The sequence below is a fragment of the Saccopteryx bilineata genome, chromosome X (genome assembly GCF_036850765.1).
Source record: "Saccopteryx bilineata isolate mSacBil1 chromosome X, mSacBil1_pri_phased_curated, whole genome shotgun sequence".
Lineage (NCBI taxonomy): Eukaryota > Metazoa > Chordata > Mammalia > Chiroptera > Emballonuridae > Saccopteryx > Saccopteryx bilineata.
In genome coordinates this window covers 38,554,462-38,582,384 of record NC_089502.1, presented here as the reverse complement: position 1 = coordinate 38,582,384, position 27,923 = coordinate 38,554,462, and the positions used below count along the sequence as shown (strand labels likewise).

The 27,923-nt window shown below is 38.7% G+C and overlaps 1 protein-coding gene across 1 annotated transcript in view; it reads right to left on the bottom strand.

Annotated features, from left to right (window-relative positions):
- Positions 1-1,283: 1,283 nt before the first annotated feature.
- The window catches only part of TRPC5 (transient receptor potential cation channel subfamily C member 5), a 356,447-nt gene continuing 329,807 nt past the window's right edge, over positions 1,284-27,923 (bottom strand). The window contains exons 8-11 of the mRNA XM_066249196.1: positions 5,739-5,942; positions 5,465-5,506; positions 4,553-4,642; positions 1,284-2,189 (exon numbers count right to left, since the gene is read on the bottom strand). Of these exons, the coding sequence (XP_066105293.1) occupies positions 1,494-2,189; positions 4,553-4,642; positions 5,465-5,506; positions 5,739-5,942 (1,032 nt within the window). The 3' untranslated portion in view covers positions 1,284-1,493. The remainder of the gene's footprint in view (positions 2,190-4,552; positions 4,643-5,464; positions 5,507-5,738; positions 5,943-27,923) is intronic.

Below are 27,923 nucleotides of genomic sequence, written 5' to 3'. Positions count from 1 at the left end.
TGCTATTGAAATTTACTAGAACAGGGTAATATCTAACTAACTCTCTTAGCTTTTCTGAGCTACATACTATTGACTGAATCTCCAGGACGCAAGCCTAAGGCTGCTTCAGGTTTATGTTAGAGAAACTTGGGGATACCTTTTGCTAATGTCAGTAAAAACCACCCCTTGTTCAGCAGGTTGCCTCTTGGCACTTTATGGACTTCATTTTTATAACTTGCACTTTTTATTCTGACAAAGTTCTCTTAAGGCATGGAAAATAATTTGTTTAGAAGTATAAATTCATCTTTCTTTAAAGACTGTAGACTTTGGATCATGTTTATATAGTAGTTCCGTGAAATCACTAGGGTTGTTATGTTATATATCTAACATAAGTTTACATATACAATACCATTGCCTGCAGTGAATATTAAAACTGCAACTCAAATCAGATTATCTGTACCTATGTCTTTTGTATCAGCAATTAAGTAAAATAAAGATGTTCTTTTCAGATTTGACACCGCAATAAGACGTCATTTTTCTGATAAATATTTTCAAACCCAGGCCTTTCTCTTAGAAATGATTTTCAATAACAATGATGATTAAAACTGTCAACAGTAGATAGGACCCTATAAATATGTCAGCTAATTATTTTTCCTTGCCAATGTATGAGATGTAGTGACTATTGGTTACAGCGTAGTAGAAGTTTTTAAAAACAGTGCACATCCTAAATACTAATCTCAGTACTATTGAAAATGTAGTAAGTTAACTGAAGTACACAAACACAAGAAAGGAATTCACTGACTTATTAGATATGACATATGCTAAGAGGTAAATACTCATTGGCACACATTAGGAAACTAACACATCCTTAAGAAATGAAAAACAGCCCCCATGATAAGGAGAAGTCTTGTTTAAAAACGAAAACAAGAAAGCCAGTTATACCTAGAAACCACAAGCTGACAATTCTTTGCAGACTGTTCAGTCTCCCTTTGATGCTGTTCATTGAACCAGAATGGGCAGCATGGAGCACTGAAGGATAACAGAGATAGGCAGGTTTGTTTGATTTTTCTGATAGCTGGTGGGGACGGCTGAGCACAACCCTCAGCCCTGCGGGGAAATGGTATGAGTTCCTGAGGAGGGTCAGGAATCTGTGCGGCAGCAACAGTGGCAGCTGGAGCTTCAAGGAAGCAAGGGTAAGAAAAGAAAAGCCAAAGGATTAAGCACCCAACTGCACCTCTGCTGATTAGGGGCACACACTCCTTCAGTTGGTTGTGAAATGGACTTAGTGTTTATAGGCAAAGAAAGGCAAATAATGTAGTAGTAGTAGTAGTAATAATAATAATAATAATAACAGAAAATGGAGAATGTGGTTATAAAATACAGTGAAAATAAGGGGAGTTTTACTCCCTTTTCTGGGGATAGGACAGTGTAGAGATTATATTCTATGTCACCTCTGAGAGCAAGGAAATTACAAATTTTCTGCTGAGTTCCAGAACAGGTGATAGGAGCATGATTTAGAGCCGAGTTGTAACTTGTTCTTCCTGTCCATCATCACCCCATTTGTGCATGAGCAGGTCACAAGCCTCTCCCCAAGTTTCAAATATCTCGTCTGAGGAGTCTAAGTATTTAGAATTTGAGGAGCAGATACCGGGTACACATTGAAGAGAGCTGGAACAGGTTACAGGGCATTCACTGCTCTGAGCAGCGCCCTGGGCTTCACTTAATTCTATGTCACCGAGGTTAATTTCACTATGAGAACAGGCCTCTGCTTGCCCTTTCTCCATATGAGAATAACTGATGTCTTCCCACATATAGTGCTGCTGAACAATTCCACCAGAGATTGTATACACTGGCTCTGAAGTGGGTTCAGACTTATGACCACTAAACTTGGAGAATAGGAGACCCAGTTTTTTGAATGAAGAACCCATGAAGGAACTTTTGCTTGATGACTCAGCTTTTGCCTTTCCTTGAGCACCACTGACATGTGGCCTGGTTCTGATGAGAGGTTGCCCATGGCAGGCTTTTTTCTTGCAGCCTAAATTAAAAGAGACACTTTTGGTTTTGGGCCGAGCCCCACCACTGCCATTATTGTTATCATCCCTCTGAGAGAGTTCAGTGCTGCTGCTAGAAAAGCTTCTTCTTGGCTGTTTTCTATTTCCTAAGAGGTCAAGCACTTCAAATCGAAAGCTGGAGATGTCCTGCTTCAATTCCTAGGACAAGAGAGAAAACACATTATGTCAAGATATGTGGGTTTTAGCGCAAAATAGGCACATTGCGTATTCTTTGCAATGTTCCAGGTTTTGCTTTAATAGCAAATCACAAAGTACATGAACTACCAGAAAAATCTCACATTATTCCAGCACAAGGAAAGCATATTAAAAATTCTGTGGGCAGGGCTGGCCATTGGAAAAATTGTGCAGTTGGTGATATCAATTTCAGAACCCCCACATCAGGGGCACACCAACAGACAAACCCCTTGCTGAAGTATTAACTAATAATTAAGGAATTTGATTAGGGTACTTTGATTAGGGATAGGTATAGGTGTCTGTATATAAAAAGGGCTCCTGAACAGGAAAAGTTTTTAGGACTCTAAGGTTTAAAACTAAGGAAGTGGAGTGTGTCAGATAATGAGGCTGCTATTTTGGAAGAGGGGGCCCTGTTCATTCAAGTCCCAATGAAATGTCTTCTCTCTCTAATTGGCGGTTCAGATACTAGATTACTCTTTCAAAAACCATGTTTTAAAGGTTTAAAATATGATCTTGCCACTCTCTTGCTTAAATCTCTTTAGTAACTTGACACTGACCTTAGGGAAAAAATAGAAACTCTATATCACAAACTACAGAGTTTTTTAAGGCCTGGTATCTGTTGACCTCTCTGGTTTTATCTCTTCCTACTCTCCCCAGGCTCTTTACCATCTATCTGTATGGACATATCCTCTTGCCTGTGGCGCTTGGCCTGTGACTGTTCTCTCTGTCTAGAACACTCTTCTCCCCAACATTCCTTTATCTGGCTCCTTCTTTCTTTCTCTGTTTTTAAAAAATTAATTATAGAAAGAAGAGAGAAAGATTGATTTGTTATTCCATTTAGTTGTGCGTTTATTGGTTAATTCTTGACTGTTCCCTGACCAGGTTGCACTTTGGTGTATCAGAAAGACACTCTAACCAACTGAGCTAACTGGCTAGGGCCTATCTAATTCCTTTTTCAAGTCTTAGCTAAAAAGTCTGCCCTGACTCCCAAAGTCCCAGTTAAGTGTCCCTCCTTCCTGTGTTTTTACATCACCCTGTATATATCCTGTTAGAATCCTCACTTGTCAGCCTTTATTATTAGTGTTTGTGTGTCACCCCATGAGAATAGGGACTGGCTATATCTTTTGTACCACTGTACTGCAGCACCTGCTGGAGTGTTGGGCCCATAAACAGCCCTTGCTAGATGAGTTATGTCTACGGAATAGGATAATAGTCTTCCTAAGTACCTTTGAAAATATACATGTGTTCTAAGATAGGGTTTCTCAACCACTTGACATGTTGTCCTGGATAATTCTTTGTTGCAGGGGCTATCCTATACATTGTAAGATGTTTTGTTGCAACCCTAGTCTCTACCCACTCTATGCCAATAGCACACAAATCCCAGTATGACAACCAAGTGTCCCTAGACATTGCTAAATTTGCCCAGGGGAATATAATTGCCCCTGGTTGAAAATCTCTTTTAGGTTAATGCTAGTATTAGGACAATTTTAATGTTGAATGTCAGGGTTTCTTAAATCTTATATTTAGTAATAGATTTTGTTGGGTTTTTTTATCCTATATATATATTTTTAAGTCAAGAGGGCCTTTAAATCTCCAGGCATCTACTCTTTGCTGACTTGCCCTTCACCACACATTCTTTTTCTTTTTTTTTTTTTTGTATTTTTCCAAAGTTAGAAGCGAGGAGGCAGTCAGATAGACTCCCACATGCGCCTGACAGAGATCCACCCAGCATGCCCACCAGGGGCTGATGCTCGATGCTCTGCACATCTGGGACATTGCTCCGTTGTGGCCGGAGCCATTCTAGCACCTGAGGTGGAAGCCATGGAGCTGTCCTCAGTGACTGGGTCAACTTTGCTCCAATGGAGCCTTGGCTGCGGGAGAGGAAGAGAGAGATAGAGAGAAAGGAGAGGAAGAAGGGTGGAGAAGCAGATGGGTGCTTCTCCTGTGTGTCCTGACCAGGAATTGAACCCAGGACTTTCACATGCCAGACCAACGCTCTACCACTGAGCCAATTGGCCAGGGCCTCAACACACATTTTTGCCACATCATTTAAAGTACTCAGTTCCCACAAAGAGAATATACATAATATGAATAGAATGCATAGGACAGATTCTTTTTTTCATAAAGCTGACTGTGTGACAGATATTGGTAAAATCTCTCCATCTAATGGATGACAGACTATTCTAAGAGGGAGAATAAAAATTGTAGCTGATTTTTTTGTATTACAAACAATTGAAATTCTAGCACTAGTAACCTTAAACACTGAAGATTAAATAATGTTTAAGAAATATGAAACGAGAAATTGGATCACTTCATGATTAAATTACCTTAAAATTTTCTTCCGTTAGTCCCTCATTTGTTTTGGAATTTCTTACCATAGCGGCCACATATCTTTTCACTAAATTCCTGATAACTTCCTATAATTAAAAAACAACAACACAAAACAAACATGAAGAGGCATTTCCATCTCAGGCTCTCAGTAAAATAAGAAACATATACAGGAAATAAAATATGCTTAGATCTTCTTTGCAATAGAAAATCCTCCCATGATCTATCCATTTTCTGCAAAAATGCAATCAGTTCCATTGGCTAAATGAATAATTATTATGTGCCCAAATTTGGTGGTAGAGTGGGCCAGCAATTCAAATTCATCTGATGGAAAAATGTCTACCCAAGCATAAGGTAACACAGATTCATGCTTACAGAATAATAAGAGAAGAATAATCCTTGACTGGTCATAGTCAATATCCTTTCCCTTCAGGTTGGCTTAAACTTTAATCTGCCCAGTTAGTAAGATAAGAGTTTTTGTTCCTTTTACAAAGTTGAGAAAGTCATTCTTTAGTGTCACAGAGTCCGCTGATTTCAATGTTCACTAATTACATATCCAAGATATTTTTCTTAGAGTCAATCTACACTTCTCCTTTACAGGAATGGCCTATTTTAACTTAGTTTTCTGAGAATGGCACACACAAATGGTTACTATATTTTGTATTAGTAGTGGTAATGATGATGATAGCTACCACTTGATGCAAACTGTCACACACACACACACACACATACACACATCTACACACATAGATACATACTCACCATTCAATTATCACAATAACACTGAGTTAAATTTTATCATTCTCATTTAACAGATGAGGAAACTGAGACTCAGTGAGGTTAAGTTACTTGTCCAAGGTCACACAACTGACCAAGGACTATTGTGCTTAATCTGTATGAGGAAGCTTTACCTGATAATGTTGATTCTGTATCAGGCTGCTAGCATGGCGTTCCTGTAATTAAAAATGGACAGAGACATTTATATCAACTGTCTCTCAGCAACCCTTACACCCAAATATTATTTCTAAATATTAAGAATGGAGAATGAAAGGAGTTCCTGCCTGACAAATCCCAAACATTTTAGGTTGGAGTGATTTTATGATATTAACATAGAGAGGTGTCACAGATGAGGGAAGGTAGGAAACAAATTTTGTTAATAAAGAACATAATTTTAAAAAGCCTTACTGAGAAGCTTCTCCAGTTGTGCCTTCTCTGTCTACCATCAGCGTCTCTTTTGGGGCAGAAAGTTTTATGAAACCAGTTCCCAAGGTATATAAATGACTTGGGGCTTGGGATGATGTTGAAAGGAGGTGGCAAGGTGCCACCTTCATCAAAGTAACTCATCCAGAGCTTTGTCCTTGCAAATTTCCACTCAATATCTGCATGATCCTATGAAAAAGAGAAATTTAAGGAAACGGGATGAGAAACTTCAAAAGGCACCCATGTTGAATTCTATAGCAAAACTTCTATCCTGCTTCTGTAGAAAGCAATTTGTCAGTACAGGCATTGATTGACTTACGACCTATGCAACTTACGACCATTTGACTTTATGACCACAATCGCTCGCCACGACTGCTCTGCATATGGCAGCGCAAGCATTGCCCAGCTGGGTATACGACAATGTGGACTAGCTTCCGGCAGCACTACCATCTCCGCGTGCACCATTTCAACTGTTATCCCAGACTCAGTACAATAATGAAAGAAAATTATGATAAAATATGACTTAAAGATTTTTATAACATCACTTCACAGTACAGTACATATAGCCTACTCAACTTACAACCAAATCGTGTTACGACTGGTCTGTCGGAACCAATCGTGGTCGTAAGTCAAGCACTAGCTGTAGATATAACAATTCAAATTACACATACTCTGTGATCCAGTAATCCTACTTGTATATATTTATCATATAAATATGTCTATAAAAAGATGTATGCACAGGGCTGTTCACTATAGCACTGTAGCTTGTTCATAGCAAAACAATCCAGCAACAACCTAAATATCCAACAGTGGGAGACTGGTTAAATAAATGATGTTACCTTTATAATGTGGCTTACAATATAACTATTGAAAAATTATCTATGACATTTTATATATAGAATATGTATATGTGTATATGCATTTGCCTGTATATCTATAAGACATCCAATACTTCTAAGTGAAAAGAAGCAATGTAAAGCACAATATATATTATGTACAATGATCCCGTTCATGCAACTGAAAACCCTTTATATTACATACTTAGAAGTCCTAGACAGGCACATACTAAACTGTCAGCAGTAGTTATTCTTAAGGAGTGAAATCCCTGTGGAGAGGCTTTCTTTCTTTCTTTCTTTTTAATCAACAATATTGAAGTGTAATTTACACAGAATAATAATCACATATTTTATGTATTTGATGAATTTGAACAAGTGTATATACCCGTGAAATCACCATAAAAACCAAGCTAGACAGACACACACACATGCATTGGAATTTTATTTTAGGACTTTTAAGACCTGGGTGGTCTGATCTAATCCACAATCAGAATACAAAACTGTTCTACCATCTGCCCAAATGCCCTAGTGTTGTCCCTTTGTGATAAAATGCTCCTAAACCCCTAACTTCTGGCAACTACTGCTCCATTCTTCATCCCTATAGTTTGTCTTTTTCAAAATGTCATATAAATGGAATCATACAGTAGGTAACCTTTTGAAACCAGCTTATTTCACTCAATATTAATATTTTTGAGATTCGTCGGCATCTTTTTCATGTAGCACTAGTTCATTCCATTTATTGCTGAGTAGTTTCCCATTATATGAATGTCTCACACATTGTTTATTCATCACTTCTTGAAGAACATTTGGGTTATTTTCAGTTTTTAGCAAGTATGAATAAATCTGCTATGAAATTTCATGATAGGTTTTTGTGTGAACATAAGTTTAATACCTCTAACTTAAATATCTAGGAGCAGTATGGCTGAGTCATGGGGTAAATATAAGTTTAACTTTATAATAACCTTCCAGTTTTCTTTAGTGGCTGTACTGTTTTTCTTTTATTTCCCACTGCTTGCTCTGAATCCTCCTTACCACTTTTCAGGTTTTTAGTTCACCTATTTACAATAGCTAAGATTTGGAAGCAGCCCAAGAGCCCATCAGTAGATGAGTGGATAAAAAGCTGTGGTACATTTATACAATGGAACACTATGCAAATGTAAAAAAGGATATCTTACTTTTTGTGACAGCATGTTTGCACCTGGAGAGTATTATGCTAAGTGAAATAAGCCAATTAGAGAAAGACAAGTACCATATGATTTCAATCATATGTGAAATCTAATGAAAAAAAATAATCTAGCAAGAAAAATAGAAACAGAATCATAGAGAGCAGGCTGACAGCTGTTTTAGGGCTGGTTGGGTGATGGTGGGGGATTGAGTGAAAAGGAAAAAAGAAAAAACTCACAGACATGGAAAACAGTATGCTGATTGCTAGGGGAGAAGGGAGGGAAGACGTGGAGGAGGGTATAGGGAGATAAATAGTGATGAATGGAGACTTGACTTGGGATAGTAAACACACAATTCAGTGTAAAGGTGATGCGTTGTAAGATTGTGTACCTGAAACCGGTACAGTTTGTTAACCAGTGTCATCCCAATAAATTCAATAAAAAATAAGTTTAGCCATTCTAACAGATAAGTAGTAGGCTTTCATTATGTAATTAATTTGCATTTTCTAAATGGCTAATGATATTGAGCATTTTCCATATACTTATTTATTGTCTATATATCCTCTATGGTGAAGTGTCTGTTCAGATCCTTTACCTATTTTAATTAACTGATTGATTGATTTAGAGGGGAAGGGGCAGAGAGAGAGAGAGAGAGAGAGAGAGAGAGAGAGAGAAACATCAATTTGTTGTTCCACTTATTTATGCATTTATTGGTTGATTTGTGTATGTACCCTGATGGGGGATGGAACCTGCAACCTTGGCATACCAGGATGACACTCTAACTAACTGAGCTTCCCAGCCAGTGCTTTCCTTTGCTTGTTTCAAAACATTTATTGATTGACTTTAAAGAGAGGAAGGGCGTTTGAGAGTGATAGAAACAGGATCTGTTCCTGTATTTGCCCTGACCAAGGAAAACACATAACCTTTGCATATCAGGATGATGCACTACCCAACAGAGCTACCTTGCCAAGGCTCTTTGCCTATTTTTTAATGTTATTTTTTATTGCTGATGTATTTTGAGATTTTAAAAAATGTATTCTGCCTGACCAGGCAGTGGCGCAGTGGATAGAGCAGCGAGTTGGGATGCAGAGGACCCAGGTTCGAGACCCCGAGGTCGGCAGCTTGAGCACGGGCTCATCTGGTTTGAGCAAAAGCCCACCAGCTTGAACCCAAGGTCGCTGGCTCCAGCAAGGGGCTACTCGGTCTGCTGAAGGCCCACGGTCAAGGCATATATGAGAAAGCAATCAATGAACAACTAAGGTGTTGCAACGCTCAATGAAAAACTAATGATTGATGCTTCTCATCTCTCTTCGTTCCTGTCTGTCTGTCCCTGTCCATCCCTCTCTCTGACTCACTCTCTATCTCTGTAAAAAAAAAAAAAAGGTATTCTGGATACTGTCTTTCAGAAAGATAAATTGCAAATGTTTTTTTCCAAGTCTGCACCTTGTCTTTCCATTCACTTAATCGTGACTTCCATAGAGCAAAATGTTATTAATTTTCATGAGACCAAACTTATCAAAATTTTAATGGATCATGCTTTTGGTATTATATCTAAGACCTCTTTCCCTTACTGATTCATGAAGATTTTCTCTATGTTTTCCTCTGTAAGATCTCTAATTATAAGATTTGCATTTAGTTCTATGATCCACTTTGAGTTAATTTTTGTATAACATGTGAGGTTTACATTGAAGTTTTTTTTCTTTTTGATAACCAATTGTCATTTGCTTAAAAGGTTATTGTTCCTCTATTGAATTGTTTCTGCATCTTTGTCAACCATCACTTGGATATGCTGGGAATACTGAATATCCACATTCAAAAGAATGAAGTTGGATTCTTTTTATTTTATTTTAATGAGGTGACATTGATAAATCATGGTACATATGTTCAGAGAAAATATCTCCAGGTTGTTTTGACATTTGATTATGTTGTATACCTCTCACCCAAAGTCAAATTGTCTTCTGTCACCTTCTGTCTGGTTTTCTTTGTGCCCCTCCCTTCACCCCACCCCCTCCTTTTACTCCCTCCCCCCTCGGTAACCATCACACTCTTGTCCATGTCTCTGAGTCTCATTTTTATGTCCCATCTATGTATGGAATCATATAGTTCTTAGTTTTATCTGATTTCCTTATTTCACTCAGTATAATGTTATCAAGGTCCATCCATGTTGTTGTAAATGATCCGATGTCATTATTTCTTATAGATGATTAGTATTCCATAGTATATATGTACCAAAGCTTTTTAATCCACTTGTCCACTGACAGACACTTGGGCTGTTTCCAGATCTTCACTATTGTGAACAATGCTGCCATAAACATGTGGGTGCATTTCTCCTTTTGGAATAGTGCTATTGTGTTCTTAGGGTATATTCCTAAAAGTGGGATAGCTGGGTCAAAAGGCAGTTCATTTTTTAATTTTTTGAGGAATCTCCATACTGATTTGCACAGTGGCTGCACCAGGCTGCATTCCCACCAGCAGTGCAGGAGGGTTCCCTTTTCTCCACATCCTCACCAGCACTTATTCTGTGTTGTTTTGTTGATGAATGCCATTCTGACTGGTGTGAGGTGATATCTCATTGTGGTTAAATTTGCATTTCTCTAATGATTAGTGATGTTGAGCATTTTTTCATATGCGTATGGCCATCTGTATGTCCTCTTTGGAGAAGTGTCTATTCATTTCTTTCGCCCATTTTTTTATTGGATTGTTTGTCTTCCTGGTGTTGAGTTTTACAAGTTCTTTATAAATTTTGGTTATTAACCTCTTATCAGACATATTGTCAAATATGTTCTCCCATTGTGTAGTTTGTCTTTTTATTCTGTTCTTATTGTCGTTAGCTATGCAAAAACTTTTTAGTTTGATATAGTCCCATTTGTTTATCCTGTCTTTTATTCCACTTGCCTGTGGAGATAAATTGGCAAATATCAATATATTGCTGCGAGAGATGTTGGAGAGATTACTGCCTATGTTTTCTTCTAAGATGCTTATGGTTTCCTGCCTTACATTTAAGTCTTTTATCCATTTTGAGTTTATTTTTGTGAATGGTATAAGTTGGTGGTCTAGTTTCATTTTTTTTGCAGGTAGATGTCCAATTTTCCCAACACCATTTGTTGAAGAGGCTGTCTTTACTCTATTGTATGCTCTTACCTCCTTTGTCAAATATCAGTTGTCCATAAAGCTGTGGGTTTATTTCTGGATTCTCTGTTCTGTTCCATTGATCTGTATGCCTGTTCTTATGCCAGTACCAAGCTGTTTTGAGTACAATGGCCTTGTAGTATAACTTGATATCAGGAAATGTGATACCTTCCACTTTATTCTTCCTTTTCAAGATTGCTGAGGCTATTTGCGTTCCTTTTTGGTTCCATATAAATTTTTGGAATATGTGTTCTATATCTTTGAAGTATGTCATTGGTATTTTAATTGGTATTGCATTAAATTTATAAATTGCTTTGGGTAATATAGACATTTTAATGATATTTATTCTTCCTAACCTTGAGCACAGTACATGCTTCCACTTGTTTGTATATTCATTGATTTTTTTTATCAATGTTTTATAATTTTCCAAGTACAACTCTTTAATCTCCTTGGTTAAATTTACTCCTAGGTACTTTATTTTTTTAGTTGCAGCAGTGAGGGGGATAGTTTCCTTAATTTCTTTTTCTGACAGTTCATTGTTGGTGTAAAAAAAAAAGGCAGACCGAGTAACCCCTTGCTCGAGCCAGTGACCTTGGGTCCAAACTGGTCAGCCTTGCTAAAACCAGATGAGCCTGCGCTCAAGCTGGCAACCTCGGGGTCTCGAACCTGGATCTTCCACATCCCAGTTTGATGCTCTATTCACTGTGTTACCGCCTGGTCAGGCCTCTCTCTTTTTTTCTTGGTGAGTCTAGTTAAAGGTTCATCGATCTTGTTTGCCTTTTCAAAGAACCAGCTCCTGGTTTCATTGATCTTCTGCATTGTTTATTTAGCCTCTATGTCATTTATTTCCACTCTGATCTTTATTATTTCCTTCCATCTACTACATCTGGGCTTTACTTGCTGTTCTTTTTCTAGTTCTTTTAGATGCAGGGTTAAGTTGTTTATCTGAGCTTTTTCTAGCTTCTTAAAGTATGTGTGTAGTGCTATGAACTTCCCTCTCAGTACTGCTTTATATATTTGGGTGCTCCTATATTAGGTGCATAGATATTTATGATGGTTCTATCTTCCTGTTGGATTGCTCTCTTTATCATTATGTAGTGGCCTTCTTTATCTCTTATTATATTCTTTATTTTAAAGTCCATTTTGTCTGATATAAGTATTGCTACCCCAGCTTTTTTTTCATTTCCATTTGCATGAAAATTATTTTCCATCCTTTTACTTTCAGTCTATGTGCATCTTTTGTTTTAAGGTGTGTCTCTTGTAGACAGCATATGTACGGGTCCTGTTTTCTTTTTTTCTTTTTTTTCTGAAGCTGGAAATGGGGAGGCAGTCAGACAGACTCCTGCATGCGCCCGACCGGTATCCACCCAGCACACCCACCAGGGGCGATGCTCTGCCCATCCGGGGCGTCGCTCTGTCGCGACCAGAGCCACTCTAGCACCTGGGGAAGAGGACAAGGAGCCATCCCCAGTGCCCGGGCCATCTTTTTGCTCCAATGGAACCTCAGCTGCGGGAGGGGAAGAGAGAGACAGAGAGGAAGGAGGGGGGTGGAGAAGCAGATGGGTGCTTCTCCTGTGTGTCCTGGCCGGGAATCAAACCCGGGACTCCTGCACGCCAGGCCGACGCTCTACCACTGAGCCAACCGACCAGGGCCGGGTCCTGTTTTCTTATCCAAGCAGCTACCCTATGTCTTTTGATTGGATCATTTAATCCATTTACATTTAAGGTTATTATTGATATGTAGTTGTTTATTGCCATTTTATTCTTTATAGCTGTACTGCTCTTTTGCTATATTCTTTTCCAACTTTGATCTAATTACAACAGGCCCCTTAACATTTCCTGCAGCATTGGTTTGATTGTAGTGAATTCCTTGAGGTTCTTTTTTGTCCGGGAAGCTTTTTATTTCTCCTTCAATTTTAAATGATAGCCTTGCTGGATAAAGTAGTCTTGGTTGTAAGTTCTTGTTCTGCATTACTTTGAATATTTCTTTTCATTCACTTCAGGCCTCAGGTGTTTCTGTCGGGAAGTTGGATGTCATTCTTATGGGAGCTTCTTTGTAGGTGATATCCTTTTTTTCTCTAGCAACTTTTAATATTTTCTCTTTACCACTTAGCTTTGGTATTTTAATTATGATGTGTCTTGTTGTAGATTTCTTTTGGTTTCTCTTTAATGGAGTTCTCTGTGCTTCTTGAACTTGTGAGAGTTTTTCCTGCATTAATTTAGGGAAGTTTTCAGCTATGATATGATTGAGCAAAGTCTCTATCCCTTTTTCTTTCTCTTCCTCTTCAGGAACCCCTATGATGCAGATGTTATTTCTCTTCATGTTGTGACAGAGCTCTCTTAGAGTTTCCTCAGACTTTTTGAGTCTCTTTTCTTTTTTCTGCTCTGCTTCCATGCCTTCATTCAACTTGTCCTCCAACTCGCTGATTCGATCCTCAGCTTCATCCATCCTGTTTTTAATTTCTTCCATTGTGGTCTTCATTTCTGATATTTTATTTGCCATCTCTGAATGATTCTTTTTAAATATTTCAATGTCCCTTTTTATACTTGCTATTTCTTTATTTAGGTGTTCATAATGACCATCCATTGTTGTTCTAGGATCCCTAAGCATCCTAACAATCATTACTTTAAACTCTGCATCTGGAAGTTTGGTTATTTCCATATCACTCAGTTCATTTCATGGAGGTTTCTCTTGTGGTTTCATTTGGATTGCACTTCTCTGTCTTCTCATTACGTCTGTGTGTTTGGGTGTATTGTTTGTAGAGCTGGTTGAGACTAGGCTTGGTGTTGTCTGCCTCCAATTTTCAGTTGTGTTCTTTCTGGGTCTTGGGTTGGCATCAGCTGTTATTTGTAACCCACTTTTGGATTTGGCTTTTTTAGTAGAACCAGTTTGAAGTCTTGATTTGTTTGTTTTCTTTTCAGTTTTCTTAACACAGTGGTAGTCTTGTTTAGTGATCTCAGCAGGGGGCTTATTCGAAACTTTATCCAGGAATGCAGTGGGTATAACCTGAGACTCTGAAGGCCTGATATGCCAGTTACTCTCTCCGGGGGCGGGGTGTTTTCTCAGCTTCAGTAAGAGGAGGTGTATCTCAGATCTCCATGGAGACCTGAGTTACTGCCCTTCCTCCCCACTTCTTGTTTTCAGCTGTGTCTTGTTGCACTGATTGTAGCTGGAGAGATGTCTGGAGATGGGTCACATGGAACCACTTTAGTCTTGTATTGTGTGGAAGGATCAACCCCTCCCCCAGCTATGGCTGGCTCCAGCACTGGATGCCAGTCAGCTTCTCAGGTCATTCCATGGATTCCTCTGCCCCTCACCATCTGTCTCTCTCTCCTCCCTTTCCTTTTGGAAGACAAGCCAGCCCTTTCAACGCACCTCATTCCCTGGTCCCCAGGCAAGTGGCTGTGAGTGATATTTTCTGCTCTTTTCCTTGGAGTGAGAGCCTTCTGGGCTTTCAGCCTCACCCCCCTCTGTTCATGTAAGCAGGGGAGACCCACTGCTCCTTGGCGCTCCCTACCAGGCTCGGTGTGGCTTCTTCTTTGCTCCTTAGTTTTTGAGAGCTGTTCTTGTAGTCCAGAGTTGGTTTTTCACGCTGATTGTTCCTAAATTAATTTGTAATCTAGTTTGGTAATGTGAGCTGGGTGTTGGTGCATTTGCCTACTCCAGTGCCATCTTCAGGTCTCTGAAGTTGGATTCTTACCTCTTATCACATATAAAATTCCACTCAAAATGGATCACAGAAATAAATTTAAGAAATAAAATCTATAGAGCTCTAAGAAGAAAACTTAGGTGTAACTTTTCATGACTTTAGCTAAGACAGTGTTTTCTTAGATGTGACATCAAAAGCCAAGAGATAAAAGAAAAATCAGTTAAATTTGTCATCATAAAACTTAAGATTACTATACATCAAAGAACACCACAAAGAAAATGATAAGAACACAAACGGTAAAGAATAATTACAACTCAACAATTAAAGGATAAACCAAGTAAAAATTTGACAAAGCATTTCTATAGACATTTCCCCAGAACATGAAAAGATGCTCAACATCATTAGTCATTAGAGTGATTCAAATGAAAACCATACCGAGCTATAACTTCACATCCACTAAGATGGCTATAATAAAAAAGACAGACAGTAACCAGTGTTGGTGAAGATATGGAGACACTGTACTCCTTACATACTGCTGGTGGGAATGTGAACTGGTGCAGCTGTTTTCAAAAGCAGTATGGTAATTCCTTCAATGGTTAAACATATAGTTACCATATGATCCAGCAATTCTTCTATAATCTATATAACTGAGAAATAAAAACACACTCCACACAAAAATATGTAAACAAAAGTTCATAGCAGCATTATTCATAACAGTCAATAAAACATCTGATTTTGACATTATACTGTTGTAGTAGGCCAAGTTATAAACCATAGGGATCTTTTTTGAAATTAAGAGATTTCTGGTGCCCCTCATTGAACCTACTCTACTTAAGTGAGGATATGACTTTCAGTAAGCATTTTGAAAACAGTTCAAGGACCACAATAGCTACCATTCCATTCCATTCAATTCTCAATCTGAGCTCACTAGTGCTCAAGTGAGCTCAGATTGAGAATTACTATGTAATAGTTTAGCAGAGAAGTTATTGCAAATTATCATCTCAACAGTCCTTTTCCATTCATTTCTCATGTTTCAGTTCATTGTCCATCTATCCATTCTTTCTTTGATCCTTGTGCCAAGCAACTACCATATTCCAAGCACCCTGAAAATGTGGGGTATAGAGAGGTGACTTTCCAGTAGTGGTGGTGGAAATTCCACGAAGAACACATTTAAAATACAGAAGTAACACCTGAATCCTGAAGACTGAGAAACAATATACCATGATGCAGGATTAACTGAACAGTATGAGCTGTAAAGTGATGAGTGAGTTAAATATTTATTCATTCTACAAATATATATGTTGAGTGCCTGCTAGACACTAGGTGTTAAAATTGTAAAAGTGAACAATATGGTTAAGAAGATGATTTGGTATGTAGAAATCTTTTATTTTCAATCCTTGATCTAACTTGAATGGCAAGATTATGAATATGGCTTTTGTACTTGTATTTGTCTAAAACTTCTCTAAATATATGATGTCCAAGAGGTTTTCATTTTTCTGCATGGAGCTATCCTTTCACCTTATATGACAGACACATTAAACAGTGGTTTTTTCTTTGCTTCTTTTCATTGTTTCATTGCAATACCTTCTCCTACTCTCTGCCTTACCCTCTCTACACAACTATGACTTTTGAACATTTTCCAAGATTAGCTACCAGCTGAGTGATTTTGTGTAAGACATAATGCATACAACCATAGGCAGTGGTCTTTCTTTTGCCCAACTTTCTAAAATATTTATGACTTTTTGCTTCTATAATGTGCTTTTAATAACACATATCCTTACATGTGTGTTCCCTGCAATATCTTTGTGATTGTCAGGTACTTCAGAGAAAGCTAGGGCTTGTATTTTATTTTATTTATTTTCACAATGCCAATGTAATGTACTATGACTATAGAGCATACCCTCTAATGCTGTTGACTTGTTCAGATTCTGAACACATGGCCATAGCTAGGTCAAATGAATGTGTCTGTTCAATTTCACATTTCTCAACAAGTTCAAGGTCGTTTTTCTAACAATCAAATACAGGCCAATTTCTTACCAGCTTTTGACAAATTCTTATGTTCTCTTTCAGATCTCTTGCCAGCAACCATCTTGCCCTAGCAAAATGGAAAACTTTATAACATAATGCAAAGGGAGTGTGGCAGGCACAGACATAGCAGAGCAGAGCAGAGTTAATAATAACCTTTTAAAAAAAAGTTACTCCCAGGAATCTTGGGGCTGATGGCAGCCTGGTTAGAAGAAGAGTTTGGGGAGGGGGTTTCACATTAATTAGTAGCAACACACATTGCTGTGATATATATACACCCCAAACTGAGGCAAGATAATTAATTTCCCTGGCATTTTAAGGGAAGGCTACCTTCACTTAAGCTGCTTTCTTTTCATGGTAGAATTTAGGGCATGCTTCTCAAATGGTGTGCATTGGAATCACATGGAACATTTGTTTAAAATGCAGATTTCTGGACCTCGCCAGATGTTATACATTGTATTGTAGTTTTGCCTCAGAGCTAAATATGCAATTTTTTAAACATAAGCATTTAGAGTTGTTCTCTGGTATCCTTGGGGGATTGGTTCCAGGATACTGCTCAAATACCAAAATCCAAGGATACTCAAATCCCTCAAATAAAATATCATAGAACAATGCATACAGTCAGCCTTCTGCAACCATGGATCAAAAATAACATTTTCAACCCATGGGTGGTTGATTCAGCCCATGTGGAACCCACAGATATTGAGGGTTGACCATATTATATAGTTTTTGTAATTTTATTTTTCTTCATTTAAAAAATACTATATAAGAATCTTCAAAACACAAAAGTAGCCCAGGCACCCTGCAACCTCTTGGTGGCCCTGAAATAAAATCCCTTCGGTGAGTATTATCATATTCAATCCATGCTCTTACCTCCACCTTATTCCACATGTGTATTGATCTAGAAGAGAGCCCAATTCCTTAATCACTAAATGGTCAGCAATTCTCCTCTCTTCCTCAAGACTGCTAGGTGGTTAGAATTTCCTGATGTAATCATTCTGGGGTCTGCTATAAATAACTTTGATATGGTTTGTTTAGTTTATAGCCCCTTTGTCATAAATACAATTCAAATACACCAACTCAGTATTTACAAAACAGCAGGACAAAAAAAAAAGAACAGTTTCAATTCAATTCACTGTCCATCCGTTGCCACCAACATTCCCTTGAACCCTACTACTGATGCCCCCCATGAGCACATTTAAACTTTTTCCAATGGCAAGAGTTTCTTTAGTGGATGTTACAAACAGGTCCTTCTCCCTACTTATCTTCCACCCCAGGCGTAAAATGACTGTTAATCCCTCTCCTCAGTTAAATTGCTAGGTGCTTGGAGTTACTGCTTGGTACACTCTGCTCTTTCTTTCTTTGGGAGTGGTAGAGGCTGATTATTTAACATTCTCTGCAGATTTTTTTTCAGTTTTATTGAGATACAACTGACATCCAGCACTGTAAAAGGTTAAGGTGTACAGCATAATGACTTGGTCTACATATACTGTGAAATGACTACCACAGTAAGTTTAGTTAACATATATCACCTCCAATATAGATTCAAAAAAGAGGAACAAAGTTTTCTTCCTTGTGATGAGAACTTTTTAGGATGTACTCTTTTAGGAACTTTCAAATATACTATTCAGCATTAACTTATAGTCATCATGTTGTACATTATATCCTCAGTACTTATTTATCTGAAAGTTTGTACTTTTTGACCACCTTCATCCAATTCCCTCAACCTCTACCCTCTGCCTCTGGTAACCACTAAAATGATTTCTTTTCTTATGACTGTTTTTTTTTTTTTATTTTTACATTACACATAAAAGTAAGATCATATAGTATTTGTCTTTGTTGGAGTTGTTTCATTTACCATAATATGCTCCAGATCTATCCACATTGTCTTTCTAAAGAGAAGTCAGCAGGCTGCTTTGTACTGAGGACAATAAAGTGGCAGAACAAAAGACAATTGTGAGTAGATCCAGTGCATTAGGTCCCTAAGACTAAAGAATGATCTATTTCCTGTCTTTTAAAATGGTCCTGCAAGGTCCTCACAAGCATCTCTGGGCTTTATTTAGAGATCATTTAGTATATAGAACACAAGTATACCCACAAAACAATAAAAGTCATAAACAATGAAGCTTAATTATGTTTCCCTCTCTGATTCTAAGGGATATGTTAGGAAAGGAGGCAAATTGGTGAGGACACTGGATCCCCAGGACTTCCTACGTGTGATCCACCTCTGACCTCCCCCTGTTGCCCTCAAACAAATTATCTACTTTTTGAGAGTCAGAATGAAATTAGGGCAGATTTTAATTCATAATTTCTTTTTAAATCAACTAGTAGGATTGCAGTGCTTCTTCCATTCCTCATTACCTCCTCTGTAGTCATCTCTCCAGTTCCAATATTTCTCCCCTCTTATCCTCCTTTCCCTGCCACAAGGCGGGTTTGAGTTGTAAGGAGAAGAAAAAAAAAGGCCTCAGGGTAGTTGGCTTTAAGTGTTAAAATGTGGTTCTTTCCAAGTAGACACCGACACTATTTATTGTTATATAAAGAAGGTGAGGCTGCAATAGAGTTGGACACAGCATGGGTAAGTTTTGATTGAGGAACAGGATGAAGGGAAAAGTTGTGAGCAGGGCACCCTGTCCTATGTAAGGTCACAAAGAACAGTACCATGGAGGCCTATGGGTAATATGAAATATGTATATTATAGTTGAGACTTGGAAATGCACCATGTTACTTTTTCTAAATTTTACTTTACCGCTGCAAAAAATATTCTTGTCATATCTCAGGTGATCCTCCAAAGAAATGCAGATGCTCCTCAACTTACAATGGGGTTATGTCCCAATAAACTCATCGTTAAGTTGAAAATATTGTAAGTCAAAATATATACATTTAATACACCTAACCTACCAAACATCATAGCTTAGCCTAAACTACTTTAAATGTGTTCAGAACACTTACATTAGCCTACAGTTGGGCAAAATCACCTCACTGCCACTGTCCAGCATCACAAGCAAGTATTCGATAGCATATCACTAACCCGGGAAAAAATAAAAATTCAAAATTTGAAATATGGTTTCTACTGAATGTGTATTGCTTTTGCACCAATGTAAAGTAAAAAAATCATAAGTCAAACCATAATAACTTGGGGATAGCTTGTAAGCTCTAATTGGACTCCCAGGCTCCACTGAGCTTACAAGGGAGAAGAATTGTCCTTCCTATATTCTGACAGCAGGTGCCAGTCATCATGGATAGGGATACACTTAGTGATTTTTGGAGCTGCCGTCTTCTCTACATAAGTGTTTTCTGGCCAGTTTCAAACTCAGTGGGCCAGAAAATAAAATGTCAAGTGTTTTACTCTTTAGCTTGCCCCTGAGAAAGGGACATCAGATAGCCAGTACCTCACATTTTTGTCTAGAGCTTTATACTTTTCCAAGTTCTTTCACAAACTTTCTCTTATTTGATTGTCACACTCACCCAGCAAAGTTGTCAGGACACCAATTTTTATCTGGTAACTGAGGTCTGGAGAGAAAAATTACTTCTTGAGGGTCACTTATCTAGTTTGTAGTACAGCAGATCTAGAATTTGAGTCTTCTGGTGCTGGCTTTCACTCACGTACTGTCCATAAGGGATAATGCTCAGACAGGAACAACCCTCAGAGGATTCAGTGGGATAATGCTTGAAATGCTCAGCCTCTTTTTAACATCCTGCCACACCCTATCTTCTATCAGAAGGTCCAGGTAGCCTTACCCTCTTGTATCTTTATTTCTCAATCCTTGTGTCTGCTCCTTACTTCCTGCCAGTCTTTTCAAGCCTTGGTATGGGATCACCAATATCCATTGAACAAATGCTCCTCCTACCCTCTCTTACATCCCCAATTAAATTGCAACTCAAGGCTTTATTCCAAGAGTGATTGAAGGCATAACAACCTGGATAAAAGGGAAGGAATTTGGGGGATTTTTTTCCTTTTATATTTTAATTGTTTTTTCCTCGACAAGAAAATAGAGTTGTCCTCATCTGTCATTTCTCAGCTCAAATATCATGTCCTCAAAGAGACCTTCCCTGAGCAACTGAATTAGAGTAGGTTCCTGTTGCTCGATCTCAGAGCACCTGGTTCTTTTCTCTCAAACCAATCATCATAGATAATGTTAATTAATTTTTTTCAGTTATTCTTAGGCTCTCCCCTAAAAGGAAAGCACGTTGCGGTTAGGGACTTTCTCTTGTCCATTATTGCCATCTTAGAGACTGACACAGAGTGGGTGTACAATAGATTTTTGCAGAAAGAATTAATTTAAGATCCAAAGGCAGATATATAAGTGAATGGAGCATCAGTAATATTATGTATTATTTTAAGAGTATACCATCTCTTTAACTATTCACATCAGCCTGAAGAGGTAAGTTCTGTTACTGTTTTAATTTTCTGAGTAAATGAGTAAAGCTCATCCAAGTAAAGAAATATGTCTAAGGACACCCAACTAGAAGTGAATTCTAGACCTCAAGTTATTAACCACTATTATAGATTGTCCTTTTGGTAAGTACACCGACTGGGATTTCACAATAAGCAGTATGCTCACTCCTGTGTGTCAAGTACCTACAAAATGTGCAGAAACAGAACATGATCAGGGCTCTGAGACTTTTGCAAACAGATTCCCCTAAACATTTGGCCAGGCCTCCAACTGCACAGGTTTCTCTTCTTCTTTCCTTCAGCTTGCTGTATATTTATTTATTTTGCTACAGAAGTACTCTTTACAGGGCTCTGGAATTCAGCTCTGCAGGTTGTGCACTGCATAATTCTGGGAGCACCATTAACACCAAATGTGGCAGTCCCAAAGCTCACTGACCTCCTTGTCACCTTTCCTAGGGGCCTCCAGAAATGTAAATTGAATCTGTCACTCGAGGAAGCACAAACTGTTTTGCCTGCCTGTATCTTTCTATTTGGAAGTGGGGAAAACTTTTCTTTTTGGAGGACAGACACAATCAGAAAGTGGTGAGTGGTCGTTTGCTGAGCTTGCTTTGCAGTTTTCAGAAATAACTGGGACTAATCCAGCCAGGGTTTTCATCTCTGAGCATGGGCAGGAACAAAAGGTATGTTTTATCACCTGGGAATGGGAAAATCTTCAGTTCTGGTCTCATGTAGTCAGATTGTCAAAGCATGTGTCCTTTAACTTCCTGCCTCACTTATTAGGAGCTAAATTTTAGCTCCCCTCTAAAGGATATACATCCATTTTCTAGATTGCATCTAAATATTACTTCCTGTGGAATCACTGGATCTGAGTTCACCCTGACCTAATTCCTTGCATATAGCAGACTCTCAAGTGTTTGTAGAAAGAAAGAATGAATGATTGAACAAACTTGCCATGTAAGGCTGGGCAAGTTTCAACTTTTGAAAGCCTGTTTCCTCATCTATAACATGCAGATAATAGGGCCTACACTCACAGAGTTCTTGGAGTATCAAATATGACAATACATGCAAATGTGCTTTGGAATATATAAGGCACTGTATTAACTCTAATTATGATGTCTATCATCTAGGTAGACTTTCTTTCAGTTAGATAATACCTCTGACCATTGCCATAGAAATTTATTCATCTCTAAACACTAAACACTTGCAAGTGATATAAATCTACATTATGTATTTTCTAACATGGTTGACAAACTATAGGTCAGATATTTCCCCAAGCTTCTCCCTATCAATCAGTTAAAAAGTATGTACTAACTACCTACTGTGTGCCCCACATTTTACTAGACATCAAGGAAATAGAATGAAAACTTAATGCAGAGTCCCTATCTTCACAGAGCTTCAGTCTACAAAGTTAGAAAAGAGTGATATTTTGAAAGAACTAGAGCAGGAGTAGGCAAATTATGGCCTGCAGGCCAAATATAGCCTGCCACTTGGTTTTTTATAGCCTGCAAGCTAAGAATGGTTGTTACATTCTTAAATAGTTTTAAAAACCAATACTAGCCCTGGTCGGTTGACTCAGCAGTAGAGTGTCACCTGACATGTGGAAGTCCCTGGTGTGATTCCCAGCCAGGGCATACAGGAGAAGGGCCCATCTGCTTCTCCACCCATCCTCCTCTCCTTTCTCTCTATCTCTTTCTTCCCCTCAGGCAGCCAAGCCTCCATTGGAGCAAAGTTGGCCTGGGCACTGAGGATGGCTCCATGGCCTCCACCTCAGGTGCTAGAATGGCTCTGGTTGCAATCGAGCAATGGCCCAGATGGTCAGAGCATCGCCTCCTAGTGGGTTTCAGGTGGATCCAGGTCGGGTGCATGTGGGAGTCTGTCTCTCTGCCTCCCCACTTCTCACTTCAGAAAAATACAAAGAAAAAAAAAGAAAAGTAGGCCCTAGCCAGTTGGCTCAGTGGTAGAGTGCTGGCCTGGCATGTGGCTGTCCTGGGTTTGATTCCCACTCAGGGCACACAGGAGAAGCAACTATCTGCTTTTGCACTCCTCCTCCTCTCTCTCATTTTCTCTCTCTTTTCCTCTCACAGCCATGGCTTCATTGGCTTGAGTGAGTTGAACCTGGGCACTGAGGATGGTCCTGTGGCCTCCTCCTCAGGTGCTAAAAATAGCTTAGTTTCTAAGCAAAAGAGCAACAACCTAGATGGGCAGGGCATCCCCCAGTAGGGGGCATAATGGGTGAATCCTCACTTAATTAAAGAAAATCACAAAAGTTGTTGACTTGAAGTCCAAGGTTGCTGGCTTGAGCCAGGTATCTCTTGCTCTGCTGTAGCCCCTTGGTCAAGGCACATATGAGCAAGCAATCAAAGAGCAACTAAAGTGCCACAACAAAGAATTAATGCTTCTCATCTCTCTCCCTTTATGTCTATCTGTCCCTCTCTCTCTCTCTCTCTTTCTCTGTCTCTGTCTCTCTATTGCTAAAAAAATCAAAAGTAGAATAATATTTTTTGACACTTTAAAATTACATGAATTTCAAATTTCAGTGCCCTTAAATGAAGTTTTATTGGCACACAGTCACACCCATTTGTTTATGTATTTTCAATGGCTTCTTTCATGTTAGAGGAGTAGAATTAAAAAGTGTGACAGAGATCGTATAGTCCACAAAGCCTAAAATATTCACTATCTTTCCCTTTCCAAAAAGCTTTGCCAACACTTGAAATAATGGAAAATCATTTTAAGCTTAGTCAGCTTTGTCAGTTGCTCTATCTTCACACTTTAAAATATTCTGGGAAGTCATATGCATAAAAAATTATTAATTTGTTCATTGATTTAGTAGACATTAAGTGAGAGCCTACTATGCATCAGATAGTGTGTCCTAGTTAAGGATAGAGGTACTTTAGCATAAAGTATTTTTGTGTTGGTTAATTTTATTATATGAAATATATGAAATAAGGTTTTGAGAGCAAAAAACCCTGTGGAATAACCTCTTAGAACTGGGGTCGGGAACCTATGGCTCACGAGCCAGATGTGGCTCTTTTGATGGTTGCATCTGGCTCGCAGACAAATCTTTAATAAAAAAATAATAACATTAAAAATATAAAACATTCTCATGTATTACAATCCATTCATTTCCTACTGCTCATGTTCTGGAGCCAATCACAGCTGTCCTATGGGACAACACCAAATTTTTATTGGATAGTGTGTAATGTCCACGGGTTGTTGTATGGCTCTCACAGAATTACATTTTAAAATATGTGATGTTCATGGCTCTCTCAGCCAAAAAGATTCCCGACCCCTGTCCTAGATAGTCCACGGGATGATGAAAACTTTGCACCTCCAGGAATCTTTAGGGTTAGGCAAATGGAAATTTTGATGGAGTCAGTTAGGAGGATTCTAATTTCAATAGATTAGATCTTTAATAATTGGTGTTGATTATCTAATGAATGAGGAGGCTTACAATACTTTATTTTCTGTTACTGTCAGGGATTCCTGATATGCCACATTTATTAAGAGCAGTTTTAAGATAAATATATTTCTTATCCAGCCTTTGATATTAGCTCACAATTTTATAAGCCCAGGTACTTATATAAATTAAAACACCCAGGGGAAATTGGGAAAGAGAAAAGAGGAAAAAGCAAAATCCTGTGAGAGAAGAAAGGCGAATAAGGAAGAGATAAATATAATTACCATTTCTCCCTCATTTTTACTCTTAGAGCTTCTCTGTTTTTCCTCTTTTAAACAAAAGCAGATTTCCCTTGACAGCAGAGATCACGTAATTTTACTGTCAGATCTCAAATAAAAGACAGAATAATGCAGTGGGTTATAACCCCTGATGTTCTTTCTGGGTATGGTGACTTCTGAGTTGTAACTAGAGGACACCTTCTGGTCCATGCTGTCTCTCACATTGAGCTGGGCTACAACACAGAACTCCTCACAGAAGGCGAGAGATCTTATTAATATTAATAACTTAGCACTCACATTTAGTTTGTAATCCTCAAGCTGCTAGGAAATTAAAGAACATTTGTATCACTTAGCTTTCCTTTCAAGTGATTTCTGGTGCCCAGAATAAGGATAATGGGAATAAGGCAAAAGTCAATAATCACATTCCCCAACTATGAACTTTGGGCCATGGGCATTTGACTTGTCCACAAACATTATTTGTATACTAGGAAGAGAACATTCAGAGACCAATCCATAGGAAGACAAGATCTTCCACAAAGAACAAGTATTCCTGAGAGTCAGCTCTGAAATCTTTTAAAATATAAACACAGTCATTTTTATCTTTCAATTATCCATTGATAGTTGTTATTTTTTTATATATAAATAAATTTTTATTTTAATGGGGTGACATCAATAAATCAGGGTACATACATTCAAAGAAAACATTTCCAGGTTATCTTGTCATTTAGTTATGTTGCATACCCATCACCCAAAGAGAGATCGTCCTCTGCCACCCTCCATCCAGTTCTCTCTGTACCCCTCCCCCTCCCCTCCCCCTCTCCCTCCTTCCCTCCCCCCACCCCCCATAGCCACCACACTCCTGTTCATGCCTCTCAGTCTCGCTTTTATGTCCCACTAATGTATGGAATCCTGCAGTTCCTGTTTTTTTTCTGATTCGCTTATTTCACTCCGCACAATGCTACCAAGACTCCACCATTCCGCTATAAGTGATCCAATGTCACCATTTCTCCTAGCTGAATAATATACCATGGTGTATATGTGCCCCATCTTCTTCATCTAGTCCTCTATTTTTTTTACAGTGATTAAAAGCCTTTAAGCAAACTCTTGGCCAATACAGCAAGAATCCATAAATGAGTAGTGTCCTTAACATGTTCCCCAAGTCCAAGTTGGCCCCCTCACCATGCCAAATCCCTGAAAAATGCAACCCAACCACAGTTCAGTCTGTTAGGAGCTGTCACAGGGAGCAGGAGTCCAGGAAAGTTCCCCACAGGAAAAGTCCGTATGGCACTGGAATTGTCACCATTCTATACTTTGCAGCTCATGTCCAAGTCCCAATGACCGCTGCTTCTAGCTGATAGTTGTTATTTTATATAGAGGTTGAAGATAACTTTGGCTTGGGGATTGTTGCACAGAACTGATCCTTTACAAAACCATGATGATGGTGACATTTCCCTCCAATGCCTCTTATCTCTTTTTCTGATTGATGTTCCCTCCCTAGTCTTCCCCAACTCCATTTCCTTCACAGTATCTTTTTACTTGCTTGGCCTCACAAGAAAATCTTACCAGTAAGGGATTGGACTCATTTACACCTAGTCATAATTGACCTACTAACATCTCAAGACATTTTTGCGATATAACTGGTAACAAGGTCTTAAGGTGAGGGATTTCTGGAAGACAGAGGGAAGATATCTGTAGATCTTCTAAGATTTTATGCTACACTTTATGCATGTTTGCTTATATGTGCATTTTTTGTCCACATCTATCAGATTATCAAAGCAATACAAAAACCCCAAAAGGTTAAGGGAAGACATAAGGTAAAAAAAATTAAATGCAAATAGTGAAATTGTAGTTCCGTGATTATAGACCCCTTGAGAACAAGAACCGCATCAGTCTTGTTCACCTGTCACCTATTGCATTCTCAGTGCCAAGAACAGAATGTGTGATACCAGAGTACTCTCTCGATAAATACAGGGTGGGCAAAAATAGCTTTACAGTTGTTCATGTGGAAAAGAACACAATAATTAATAAATAATAATATAAGAATAAACTCTGTGTTTTGTGTACTCACAACTATAAACCTACTTTTGTCTATCTACCCTGTATTCATTAAATTCATTCATTCGTCCATCTAAAAGATATTTATTGTTAAGTGAATGGATGGAAGAGTAAAGGATATCAGCCAGCAAAAGGTTTGAAGTATTCTTTGGGCATTAGGCCCTTCCTGTCACTTGCATAGTTGGTCCTGTTTCTGTTTGAATTACCCAAAGTAGAGTTTCCATGACAACTACTGATGTTCCTAATGCACATCCAGGACAGGTGATTCTGGAATGCAGAGGAACAGCCCAGGCACCTATCTTCTCTGTTTGGTTGCCCTTTGGCACAGGGAAAGAAAACCTACTTCATTCCATTTGTCCTCTTACCATTCCCTCTTGCATCTTTGCCAGTCACTAAAATCATCCAAAGTTGCTGCTGCTGTTGGAAACAGAGGCTACTGCTCACCAAAACCTACTGAAGTATATCCTCAGCATTTTGAGGCAAAGAACTTTCATCCCTAGCAGATGCAGGTTGTCAGACAGCTTGCTGACAAAAACCATGAGTGAGCATTGATGTAGAATAAAAAAAGAATCCACTTCTGTGTTAGACCACCAGAGGGAGGGCCAGGCCAAGCCCAGGCAGGATGCCGAGGTCTGAAGAGTCAGCCTTTGGTGCCCCCTGCAGTCTTTGCAGAGAGAATACTCCTCAGTGTTCTGAAAATGGAGGGTGGATATTTCATTAGTGAAGATAAAATTTCAAGAGAAGCTTGGCATGGAAGAGTTGTCTGGGAAGAAACAGGGATGAGAGGTCCCAAAGCAGAATGTGTAAGTTGAAAGAGAAGTTTTTGTCTTGCAAATGAGCTTGACAGCTCTGAACTCTTTACCCTCTGTGGGTTTAGTGATTTCAGGTGGGTTTTTTTTTCATTTGGGGAGGATGGGAGTATTAGGGGCAGAGCTGAGGAGACACATTAAGTTTGAAGTCTAGTAGGCACACTAAAGAAAAAAAAGAGAGCTAGTGGGTATGTGGCTGGGGGTGGGTTGCGTAATCTCAGCTCAGGAAAGGAAAGAAGGTATGCTAGGGACCTTATAGTAAAGTTCATATCAGGTGCTTCTCCTCAAGGTAAGGGTTTATGTGATAAACACAGTGGTTCTGTGCATGTGTCTTGTTGTTGACTATCTCAATTCAAATTCAGGCAATACCACTCACATATGACCTTATCAGTAAACTGGGGATAATAGAGTATTATAACATACTACATTAGCCTG